At 39.8% G+C, this 13,221-nt stretch overlaps 1 protein-coding gene across 3 annotated transcripts in view; it reads right to left on the reverse strand.

The window, feature by feature from the left end:
* LOC102234441 (interleukin-1 receptor accessory protein-like 1) overlaps positions 1-13,221 on the reverse strand; it is a 214,608-nt gene that overhangs the window by 18,198 nt on the left and 183,189 nt on the right. For all 3 annotated transcript variants that reach the window (XM_023329810.1, XM_005805004.3, XM_023329809.1), the window contains exons 7-8: positions 7,567-7,699; positions 2,604-2,749 (exon numbers count right to left, since the gene is read on the reverse strand). In XM_023329810.1, coding sequence (XP_023185578.1) covers positions 2,604-2,749; positions 7,567-7,699 — 279 coding nt within the window. The remainder of the gene's footprint in view (positions 1-2,603; positions 2,750-7,566; positions 7,700-13,221) is intronic.

Below are 13,221 nucleotides of genomic sequence, written 5' to 3' on the forward strand. Positions count from 1 at the left end.
AGAAATTTCACATCAGGCTCAAAAGTTTATCAACATTGTGGAGGCTTGTCTTCAGTTTATTGTGCTCCTCACTCTTAAGGTAAGGCTGAGCATCACAGTAAGCTCTAAAGAAGACTATGGTAGCATATGCATCTGGGTGTTAAAACGCATCAAAAGAATTTGAAAGGATTTTTATGGCAACTCATTGCTGTTTTTTTTCTCATGTAGAGGTTTGAATACTATTTAATTAAACAAAGAGGCCAGGCTGGCAACACTGACTTTGAATGCTCATGGTCTGAAACAGAGATCAAAATTTGCTAAAAGTGGAACTGGCAGGTCAAAACTGGAAATCGAAAACTCTGATTGTTGCATTTCTGACAGGTTTGATCATGACTCTCTTTCAGATCTTCTTACTTTTGTCTGATGACATTCCAGTTCAACTTTTCCTCCTAGCCACGCCTCACAGATTCACTAGCTGACTAATGCACAGCAGTGAAAGGCTGGACTAACTGCGGCGCTGCATGTACGTCTAACCACAGACAGAGAGGACTCTCCCATGAATCGCGATCCATCACTGGTGCGTGTTGAACCTCTTTGTGGTGAGCGATGCCTGCCTCCCTGCAGTGGATTTCAAGCTGACAGCTCCCATGATGAGGGATGATGTTCCTGAAAGCTAACGAGCATGGCCTGCTCCGCCTCATCACGCCTGTCTGTTGATGACCTTCAGCCAAACTCACCAATGGGCATTTGAGTGCGTAAGTAAAAAAAAAAAAAAAAAAAACGAGAGAAAAAGCAAACAAACCCGAGGCAGTCTGACTACAGGTTTCACCATCCTCCTCTGAGCTCAGCTGGATCTCGGTTCTGGCAATCCTCCTGATTTGCCTGATTTCTCAGAGTGAGGCGCTGAGGCTAACGAGCATTGCTAAAAACTCCACTCCTACCACATATTTAATTCAATGTCCTCTCCACCTCTCCCTCCGTCCGCCTGCCTTTTGCGCAGCCTGATTCTCTGCTTCAGTGTGTGGACCTCATATGGAGCCAGCTGCTTTTCAAGCTGCAAAGATTACAGCGGAGGAGGAAAATTCCTCCCTGCCTGGAATCCATATTGTAGCAGCGCTGCAGAGGGACAGATTAAGACAAATTAGCTCCCGACGACTAAAAGACTGGATATGATTGAGCTGCATGGAAGAGGGCTATTCATTACTTCCTCTTCTTCCTCTCCCTCTTTTTCTGCTTTTCTCTGATGAGGGAGAAGCATGAAATGATGAAGAAGAGTCCAAAAATTAGGAAAGCATTGTACAATTAGCCACCTGCTAACAGCTAAAATACTAGAGACCTCCTAAAAAAGCTTATAACTGCATATTTTAATAGGTCAAACACCAAATATAACCTAATATAAATGAATACACACATAGGAAACCCTATTAGCTGTAGGGCAGAAGCTAGCATCTATCGTCTTGGTAATCTCTTGAGGGCAGAGCTACTCAGCACCATGGAAAATAAACAGTGCTCTTGGATTGAGAACTAGGTTTACTCACTAATAAACATCTGAAAGCAGTTGGTTGAACTGAATTTTCTTTAGGGCTATCAGAATAAAGGGGGCTGAATACAAATTGAAGCCCCACAGTTTGAAATATGTCCACCACACACTTAAGCACCACTTTGTGCTAATGTGCCATGTGAAATCACAAACTATTTACACTGAAGACAGAATATGAAAGAAGTTCAATGGATCTGAAAACTAGCATAGCGCTATATGCTAATGTTGCTTGCATTATGAGGGCATCAAGACTTGAGAGTCAGGCCCTGTGCGCTGCTGCTGGCAATGTTTGCGTTTCTGTGTGAGGGATCCAAAGCATGTCAAATCAAACGAGCGAAATAATCACATTCACTTTGAGCTTCAAGAGCTGAAGACACTGTGATGCCTTTTTAAAAGTGATGTAAACACTCAGCCGTCTTCAAAATGCACCAAAACCAAACGCACACACTCACAAAAAGAAAACAACAACAAAAAAAGACAACTCAGAAAATGCAGAAACGAGATGATTCCTTGCAGTCTTTCCATCTGGCGAGGAAGAGGCTAATCTGCAGCAGTTTATTTTCAGATTCCAGCATGCAGCATAAGCCCCTTTAATATAGCAAATGGAGAGGAACTGGGCTGGCATCAAAGTTAGATCCAAGGCTTCCAGCTTTAAAGAGAGGAGGAATATCTTACTATGTAAATGTATTCTATACCGAAAAACTTAAAGGCTGCAGAGAAATTTCCCTACATATTTTAAGGACACTAAAATAATCTGCATCCCTGTTTTAAATTAGCATGAAATAATGTTAAAAAATAAAAGAAGCAGCTATCAAAGTGATGTTTTTTGTGTTAGTTGTGGTCAGACAGTATGTTAAGTATAATGTTACCATAAACGCCTGGTTTTTGGAATGCAGTTTATAAATATGTTTTATTTTGCACTGTCCACTATAGTTTCCTGTTATTCTCTCAATAAGGCAGGAAACAAGTCGTCAATTCCCACAACATAACATATCAGCACTAACTATCAAGCCTGTCTTCTCATTTGTTTTATTTATGGTTAACAAAAAAAAAACAAACTGACGCTCCAGATGTTTCGGCTCACCCTTCTTGATGAGTTTGACGTTTGCTTGCCGCCGCCCGTTGCTGTTCTCCACATAGCAGGAGTAGTTGCCGAGGTCGCTCTCCTCCAAGGAGTCGATGGTCAGAGAGATGGAAACTTCCTGCTCTCCGAGGTGCTCCCGGATTGTCCTGCAGGGGGCAGCACAGAACTCCTAAAGTTGCGCTTGAGCATAAATGATGTTTAAATAAATGTTTTGCATCGCCTTCGGTCAGTAAAAACGAAACAAACACACAACAACGATTCAAAAAAGCAGCAGTAATACTTCAAACATATTCCCAAAAAGAGAATGGCTGCAAGGTTTAGATCAAAGCAGCTCCTGGCAGTCTGTGTTTAAGGAGTTGAAAAAGAATGAAAAGAAGAAAACAGAGTAATCAGGCACCACGCAGAGCAGAAGTTGTGCTTTAAATATTGCAGGTTTGCTTGATGATGACAGATTCCAAACAATGCTGGATCAGACGTTCTGTAAAAACAGAAATAAGATAAAGAGGCAGCTATGATTTATTTAAAAGAAATATAAAATAAATAAAATTCTTTCTGACAAACAGATGTTTCCCTGAGAGGAATCTAAGATGTACCAGCAGTGTGGATCAGAAAATCTATACATCCTGACCTCATAAATTTTTATACCAAGCATATTCACATTTTAATAATAGGAGGAGTTCCTGAAATGTTTTGGATTTCCTTCTGCCTTCAAGTCAAATACTTATCAGGTTCTGCGTGGTGGCAGAAACCAAGCCAAAAATTATTATAAAACACTGAACTCAACTTTCTGAAAATGATTCATCTCAATTAATTCATGATTTCACAAAGGCGTATGAAATTTTCACATAGGTTCAGGATGGTTTCGAAAGCTTTTTTTAAATTTATTATAAATCATAATTTGAAACATTTAAGTGTGATGAAAAAAGTTGAAACAGAAGAAATCTATAAGAGATGCTGTGTCTTACTGCAGTAAATTATTCCATATGGATACTTATTTGTATTTTTATCTGTATTTGTTACAGTGTAGATGCAGGTTTGATATATAAAAAAAATAACAGTGGAAACATGTCTGTTTAAAAGGATTTCAAGGGAAGTGTAACCAGAGTCGGAGAAGGTTACTATTTTAACAAACTAATAATAAAAATAATAAAAAACATCATTAAAACATTGTTGAGGTTTCCAGCAGGACGCCTTGTTAATTATTCAGAATTAGTTCCCAAAACAAAGTAACACCATCTTATACTGTAAAAGCAATCATAATAAACTTTTGGAAAAAGAAAAAAAAAGGCATGAAACAAGAAAACATTAGGAAAGAAAAAGCAGGATCTTACCTGCGGGGGTGCAAAAGCAGCTAATATGTATGAGCAGATAACCTTTTTAAGGCTGCAAAAAAATTACAGCTATTTCAAACTTCTGTTTAATGATGCATGGGGCTAATAGTGCAAAAAGGTGTGAGTGCCACTTAGGCATTCATCTCCTGCCTACTGCAGGGCATTTGCATATGAAAACTCATCTCATTCTTGTTGATCAATGAACGGACTAAATAAAGCAGATTGTGAAGCGCTGGGTATATATGAGGACAAACTACAATACAGCCACCGCTGCCATGGCAATGTCTCACATTAGCTGCACAAAATGTGGCTAATAAGTGGAATCCCACAGAAAATATCACTCTGCAGTGAATTTCTTTTATTGAGCATATACAAAGAGGGACCATTACAAGCAATTATTTTATAGCTACATGTGCAAGCTGCTCATAAAACCTAATAATGAAGAACTGCTTTTTGTGGAGGAACAAAAATGGTAACAACTAAAGTTGGGTTATAGAAGCATGAGTGCGAAACTAATTTAGCCTTTTTTTTTCTTGGTTCCTGTGAACACAACGCTCCACATTGTGAGGCCAGTCAGGCAGAGATGCAGGACTTCACCTCAAGGTTGGGACACAGAGTCCCACTGATGGCTTTTTAAAGACTATGGCAGCCATGTGTGACACAACATAGACTGTAGTCGAGCAATAGGAGCTGGGAGAGTAAAAAGAATCTATCATTCTTGTTGGTGAAAGTCTTTTCTAGAGAGAAATGTGGTTCCACGGAAGGAGGAGGCAAGCAGAATAAGCTCACCCACGCCAAAACCTGGCAGGCGATGTGTTTGAAAGTCAAGGACACTGGTTAAGTTAAAGAAACCAGAGGAGAACGAGTTCAGGAGAAAAACGTGATGGACTAAGGTTTGTGATTTGTCTTAAAATCTTTGGGTACTGACATTATGCAACGGCTTAAAAACAGAACTTCTGCAACCTGAGTAGATAGCAGAAGTTCCCTTCAAACACTTTCCCACACTGCATGACAAAAGTATTTATAGTAACTTGTTTTCCTGTTGCAACTCTTTCCTAAACACTATTTTTGTGCATGATTAAAAGTTAAACTACCATCAAATTCAGATACATGAGCTCTGCAGATCCTCCAGAGCTACTGTTCTCTTAGCCTAAATATTACCTGGTTATTTTCCCTTGCTGTCTCAAACTTGACAAAGTTTCATTCGAATCAAACCACAGCAATCAAAACGAAGCATTAGGACAAGATTACCAAGTTATGCATTGTTTGTTTCTAAGCCTGAGATATCACTAAGACAATTACTCTTATTGGGACCCTTAACTTGAACTGGAATGTTATTCCAGTTCAAGGAATAACATTCCTTGAACTGAACACGGATCTATACTGAAATCCGTGGCTCTGCTGATGGTACATTTTCTTGTGGAAGATAAAAAATAATCCAACAGATATGAAAACATCTTACTACTGGTCAGCGTAGGCATGAAAACACTCATAAGAAAGAAGAAGTTATTTACAAAGCTACTCTGTTAATGCTGTTGATTAGTGACCCTTGGTTTTGATGAATAAATGAAAAAGAAGATATGTGTTCATCAACCTAAAGGTCAAACAGATCAGAAAACCAGCAGAGACTGAAACTTCTGCAGTGCTACCTCTATTTTTAAATGTCCGATGCTTAGACATCATAAAGTCTTCTTCTCCAGCCACAGAAATCTGCATCAACCTCGAATCTCGGAGGTGTGATGTTTTGCCAAAAGCTCCATTTCGTGTATTACCGGCGGCCCTTCAGGGAGTACTCCCGTGTGATTCATTTCCATTTCAAAGCTAAAAGCTCACAGAGTGATGTCAGAGGAAAGAGTCTGAAGTGGTGCATGCTCAAATGGGAGCAAAGAATAAAATAAATAACACCTCTAACTGAAAGACAGTATCATGCAGCGGCAGAGTTAAAGTAAGCGTTTCAAACACTTGAAGTTGAGCCTCCACAATATGCATACAAGCCTGGTCACTTCAGTGCCAGCACTCGCATTAACATACTTTTTCCCAGTCGCTCAGGGTCAAACATTTCCTTTCTCCCTTGTTACTTGATTTGACTATCTTCTGAAAGCACATTTCTAACCGCATGTGGTTCTCTCCCCAGTATTTCTCATCATTATCAAACCACCTACCCAATTCTGCCACCTGCCAGCCCCACCAACACCACCGCCCCCTTATATCCTGTAGGCTCTAATTGGCCTGGCGTCCTTCACAACAGAGAGCGCCACTAAGAGCTGGGTTGAGCAAGCTAGCAGGCTAATAGAGACATCTCGAAATGCCAGGTCACAGACTGGGCTGCTAACTCTCCTTCCAGCCTTGTCATGCTGCTTACAGTTAACCTTTTCATTAGATGGCATTTGTCGACAACAGAGACTTTCTAGTCTTATGCATGGGTCGGAAGGGTACAGTCAGTGGGACATGAAAGGGTGCGCGGCGGGTTTATTTCAATGATGAAGCAGCAACAAAAATCTTCGCAATAACAAAAGCTTCTTTTTTGAAAGATCAGAGGACTGACTAATTCTGTTGTTGATGGGTTTATTTTTTATGGTTTTGTCCATAAATAAAAAAAATGTTTTCCTCCATTGAGTCTCTGTAGAAATGATTAATGCAGAGATTATGCTTTTGTTTAATTGCTTTCATTTGTGATTTTTAGAAGATAACTAATCCAAACCAAGGCATGTTTTTATGTTTCATGTGTTTGTTGTAGTGATGCTCTGGTTTTCAACTAGTCATCATTGACCACAATACAAACAAGGAAGCTTCTAGCTTTTCAAACCTGTGATTAACTATGCAGCAATTTCGCCTTCATATCTCTCCAGAGGATGCCTTGTTGACATGTGCATCTCAGCAAATACGAATGTCAGTACAATATTTTTTCAGCAATGTTTTTAAAAATGTGAAACTCAAGCATATAGTTTTGGGCAAAAATTATGTACAGCTAATTGAAAGTCTAAACACAGTTTCTCTTAAATTTACAGAAAAATATATTCTTATGAGTCCAAGAGTTGGGTCACATCTAAGACACTGTCGAATCAAAGTGAGAAATGTAATATCAGAATTATGGATTTTCCTTGTGAGATTTGAATGCAGCTAAAGCCAAGAAGATCCCAGCAGATTTTACTGGTGGATTTCTTACCTGGTGTGTAACGTTCAAGGAAGCAATGAATGTCTAATGAGAAATGTGAGCAAAAAGATGGAGGTCACCACTGTGGGAATGGGTTGATCTACTATCCCATTACTGCCACAATCAATGGGAGCATGTCTTAACTATGCATATATACTATATATATATACAGTACTGCATGTGAGAAAGAATGCATTGCTTTCTGCATTATTAAACAGCCGCATGAAGCATTTATGACCATCATTTTTATAACAGATGCAGGTCAGAGTGTTGATGGATTATCCAACAGTTATGGGAATTGGACATAAATAGGAAGTTCAGATGCACATAAATAGATAAGAAGTGCCTCATAAATTTATTACATATTTTCCAAGCTTTTTAGAAAGCAGGACAAATTAGGTTAAGTCATGTTTCTTTTCCATTTTTTTTTATATCTTCTTTTTAGACTCAACACCTAGGCAGCTGTTGAAGTGCTTACTTGATGTCACTCTCTTGAATTCGCTCCTCATCCAGGTCTTCAATGAAGTTATCCTCCTTCTTCCAGTAGATAAGCGGACTGACGTCGCCGTTGTAGCCAAAGAACGCGCTGCATGTGAGGTTGACAGGACTTCCTGTAAGGAACAACAAGCAGGATATGAGATGGCACCTTCATGGCTCTAGCGAGAATATCGCTCATTCATTTCAAAATTAAAGACATGCATGAAAACATGTCGGAAAATAGCTGCTGCGTTTTGATAAAATATTAGGAAAGAACATTAACAGAAAACTTTTATGCTTCAACCAGTAGTTGTGAATATCTCAATTTGTCATAATTAAACACTCAAGTTTCTCCTTCTCAGATGAGCAGAAACACACTGGATCCATTTCCAGCACTATTTCCAGATCTTCATGCATTCCATGTTGAACCATCAAAGGTTCTTTCTAATTTCCCTGAAAAGCCCTCAGACTTTGGAAACACTCTTGAACCCTCTTTCAAGCCACCTTTGTAACACTTCTAACCCACCATAAAAGCTCTTAAACTCTTCAATAGAACCTTTTTAGGGTCAGGAGCTGCATTTCAGATTCAATCGCTGCGTTTTGCACAAAGTACTTTAAAAACATCTTTTATTACAAAATCAAAATCCAGGCAAGGGCATTGCGGGCACTGAATTGTGCTGCTAATATGTTCTTATGGCTAATGTTAAATTCTTTGCAAGCAACCAAAGTTTTTATACTTCTCTATTCTGGAACCAGCTTCTAGAAAATTTTAAGTTTTGTTGCCTTGTTGCTGAAATATGCCGTACAAATTTTGCCCTTTTCCTGTAGAAGGGGGGGACATGGCTACTGAAAAAGATGCCACTCTGAAAATATAGAATTCAGATGGCAAAAGTCAGCATTTTTTGTCCAGGCGTAATGATCAGACTTTTTCTGGGATGACCAAAATGAAGTGAACTGAGTGATGAGAAAGTCCAGAGAAAACATAAATGAATAGATAAGCCCCTTTCGCTCACATCAGCAGGAGGTCTTCTCTCTGCTCCGGTCATTTTGAACACAACGTCCTCTGTGACGGCAGACAGATAAAACCCTATTAAATGTCTTTTCTCTCCGCTTTGGATTAGAGACCTCGGACTCATTTTAATAAGTCTGAAACATATGCTTTGACCGATGGCACATAAATGAGTAGGAAAAATATACTAATATGTATCGACACACTAGAGGAGCGGCTCAGGTCTAGAAAAGAAACACAAGGAGGTAGAACAAGCTGTGTCCAAGGGGGAAAAAAGGTGATTCAGCAGCTCTTTATTATCTCTCCTTGTTCACTGGCCCTACAGCAATGAGTCAGAAGTCTGTGAGATGTGTGATAACTGTGGCGTATAATTGGGTACTTGCTAGTTCAAAGATAATACGGATTTTACCTTACAGGGCCTGCTCTAATTTGGCCCTTTAGTTCAGTCTAGCGTGGCCAGGTGATAGCTGATGTTAACAGGAAAAATCTGGTTTGGTGAGGCAGTGGCTAGCTAAAGTATTCCTACCCACTGAACTTTTTTGCATTTCGTCACAGTAGTGCCACAGTAGTGTTTTATCTGTGGTTTTTATACCACAGGCCAACACATGTTGTGCATAAAATGATACAGCAAAAATAACAAAAGCTCACTTAGCTTGGATGGAGATGATATGTAAGCAGGAAATTTCAAGATTTTCCAAAAATTCTCAATTGCATTTAAGCTTGGACTTTGACTAAGCCAATGGAACATGTACATGTGTTGATCCAAACCAGTTCATTATAAGCCTGGCTGTATGTTAAGGTAGTTATCCTGCTGGAAGGTTGCTGATTTTTACCCATTAATGAGCAGTACTAATTTATACTGAAATTCATTTTCTTAATTTGGTGACTTCTGAAGGTGTTTTAGTTTGTCACGTAAAATTTCAATAAAATTTACTAACATTTGTAGGTAAATTTTGTAGAAGTATGGATATTTTCAAGTTTTTGAAAAAAAGTATTAAACTGCACAACTCAGTGATGGGGTAATGGGTGTAGTAAGCTAGTGAGAGAGAAAAAAAGATGGGAGGCAGGATAATGTCCTGGACCACCCACATATTGCATAGTTGCAGCAAAACAAGCAATGCTCTGCCTCTTTGGTCCACCAGGGGTCTCTGTGGTGCCACAAAGCCTCAATCCAGAGCAAAGAAAGAGCAAAAAAAAAAACAGCAACCAAAAAAAAATAAATAAAAGGCCCCATATTATGACAGGTGGAGACACAGTAAAAGGAAACACCGATGGTTTAGTGTGCCACCTCTGATGTCAAGAGGCTTCACCCATGGATCTGAACAGCATGTAGGATTGTAGTATTGACTGATCCACTGCTGTGCTGACATCAGCTGCAGTGTCACTCTCCAGGACTTATTGCGAGGGGGCTCCTCGTGCATATGGCAGTGTGATATTCCCATAACGACAGCGTGTTAATTTGTGCCGGCTTATCTGCAAACTGCCAAGGCAGCGGAGGTAACGTGCTCAGGCTGGGGACGCACAAACAGCCATGCAAGGATTTAAGCATACCTAACACCTAATACCTAACATTTAAAACCCGACTTCTCGGCCTCGTCAGAGCAGCAAAGTGACTCTAAATGCGATTGTCTCTACTATGTTAGCTCCCATAGACACTGAGGCATTTCTCTATCAGCGACACATTATAAAGGTATAGCATGAAAGAGAGAGAGAAAAAAAGGCATATGGTCATGAAGCGCTTAGCCGAGGAAATCTCATAGTCAAAATCAAAGACTTCTGGCTAGTGTACAGAGCATTGTTCTGCCCTTCAGAGATGAAGATTAAATAGATTACAGATCAAAACATCTGCATGCAGGAAGGGCACCATCAGGGCTGAATTAATCTGCTAACGCTTCCCTTTCTGATTCAAACAATCAAGGTCTAAAGAAGTTAGCTCAGTCTTTTCTGTTTTTTTCTTTATTTCTTTTAACTAAGTCACACACATTAAATCTCAAAGCTTCCCAAAGCTTTGGAAAATGTCTCAATATATATTCCTTGTGGCTTATTATGCATAGTCGTGTACAAATTCGGCAGAAAATCCAAGGTTTTATGTCAGAACGTATAATAACGATATTCAAGAGCAACACAAATTATCGTCATTTCTGATGAAACAACCCACAGCTAAAGTCCAGTGATGTATTATGTCTATTAAAGCCCCTTCACTGCCTGAGATTACATACAATTATATATGAAACATTTAAAAAAGGAGATGCCAAATTAATCAGAAATTGCTTGACATTTAAATTCAGCAACTCTGCAAGAAGCAAATACATTTTCAAAGCACCGAATGAAGGAAACTCCATTTTAGAAGCTTATAATTATTGTCTTTTTTCATCTCTCATGTTGCAAAATCCAACATGCATGAAAGAGAATTGGTTTTTACTCTTAAAAGATCTCAGTTTTTATTGTTTCGGAGAAGATATCCACACATGCTTTTAAAGTATAACTAAATCTCCTTCCTAAAATGTTAGAATGACCTGAATAATTTACTGATGTCGTCTTTCCCACCAATTATTCCTCTAATGCCAGCATTATGGTTTTCGATAAAGACTGCCCTGCAGCTCATTATCCAGCAGGACAGGAAGAACGGGCTTGTGACCCGATAAAAAGCCCAGAAATCCAAACTGCAGCTAAGTGAGGACAGGTAAAGGGGCTTTTTCACGGATTCAGCAGGATGTCAGAGCAGCAGGAAGTGATTCCTAAAAATACTTCACAAGCTCTGAGGAAGGGTACGCATTATCCTTTGCTCCTGCCCGACGTTTAGGCTGTGACAGACAAGTGTAATTGCGGCGGCTGGATACCAGCTCCCGGCATCGTTGCCAGATGTGGCAGCTTAATTGTCTGTTAGTTCAGCATTCACTTTGTCTTGCTTATTACAGCCTGGGCCTCTCCAATCAAGCACTTTATGGCAGCCATTGACAGCGCATTGTTTCGCAGTCATTTAGCCATGTCCCCCTCGCGTATGGTCAATCTCCTGCTATTCATATTTGGCACCGCACCTCATTATCACTAAGCAGGCAACTACTGCTGCTGTTCTCCTTAATTAAAGCAGGTAAAGCAGATATTAAGAGACAATGGACCACTAACAACCCGTCTGTTAACTTCATAAACGTGTTAGCATATGGGACTCAACTGGTAGGAAACCGCAATCTGTTGTGAACTTTCAATTTTCTATGTTTTTTATTTTTTTTATTTGCCAGAAACCAGGCCTGAAAATGAAATAAGGCGATACTTTGGAATATTACAGGGCCACTGGAAACAAAAACAAACAAGCTGGGGGTTGGGTTAATACCAAGCCCAATTCCAGCCTTGTAGAATAGAGCATGACATTTTCAAAGATCAACACCCACGCTCTACATTGATGCTCTCATAATACAACGTTCTGCTGCATGAAACCAGCACCTATTATTGCTGCAACAAATCCTCGGCGGCGTTGCGCTTACAGTCGTGCATAAAGGAGCCACAGTTGAACTTTCCCAATGAAAACCTCATTAGACATTAGTGAAACACTTAATGGGTGCTTCATTAAACATTAGAGAAATGCCACGCTGGATGAAAGAAACAGAGTTGCACTGTAGAGATGCATTAGATGAGGGCAGTCGCCATGTCAGCTTTGAAGCACGTGTTGCTAATGGTTATTCAGCTGTGTTTATGTGTTGATCATCTGAGATTTTAATCTATTTTTTTCCAGGTTAAGCTTCTCATCCATCTAAAGTGGCTCATCAAAGTGTTTACTTTCACATTTGGTTCCTCTATAACCGCATACTTTAATGTATTTCATTTCAGCTTAATGTGACAGACCAACACCAAGAAGGAAACGTCAATTGTTTCAGAGCCACCTTTTGCTCCAATTACAACTGCAAGACCCTTGAGGTATGTCTCTGTCGGCTTTGTATTGAATTTTTCTCAACTATTAATCTTTCGAAAATCACTCACGCTAACTCAGAACTTCTCACCCCCAACCTGATTCTTTCCTAAAATGCTGATGCGGCTGTTGGGGAAGAATAAAAGCAAGCTTCCCCTCCGGCGATGGTAGGTGGGAACAGGATTTTAACATTCATTTGGTACAATAAGAGAAAGAACTCCTGATGGGCTTAGCACAGGACAACAAAGCCGGATCAAGAATGTCAAAGTGGCACCATATAGTCCAGATGCTGACAGGGAGCCAGAAAGCCATAGAAAAATAAAAATTATGCCAGGTGGGGATGTAAGGGAGCGAGAAAAAGACTGATAGTGTGACCTAGTGGGTTCTTGAAGATCTCACTGTGTCACCTTTGAAGCATGGCTGCAACCCCAGCAGTACTATTTTCCCAGATGAAGTCCCCTGCTGTTAAAAGCTTTTCTCGGACACACTTTGGTAACATTTTTTAGCCTTTTTTCCCCCTAAGCATTGTCCAGGGGAAGTGAAGTGTCTCAAAGCCCTTTTGTAGTTCTCCCCTGAGTGTTGCAGGACTGCAAAACTAAATCTACTCCCATAAAATTAAGCATTTCCACTAAAAAAAAAAGCATCAGTCTTGATTCAGTTTTGCTGATGTCCACCTAACTTTGCTTGTTGAAAACATTTTCAGGTTGTGTGGCTGAACCCCTAGAGTACAATTTGTACTCTTA

Source organism: Xiphophorus maculatus, chromosome 24 (assembly GCF_002775205.1).
Source record: "Xiphophorus maculatus strain JP 163 A chromosome 24, X_maculatus-5.0-male, whole genome shotgun sequence".
NCBI lineage: Eukaryota > Metazoa > Chordata > Actinopteri > Cyprinodontiformes > Poeciliidae > Xiphophorus > Xiphophorus maculatus.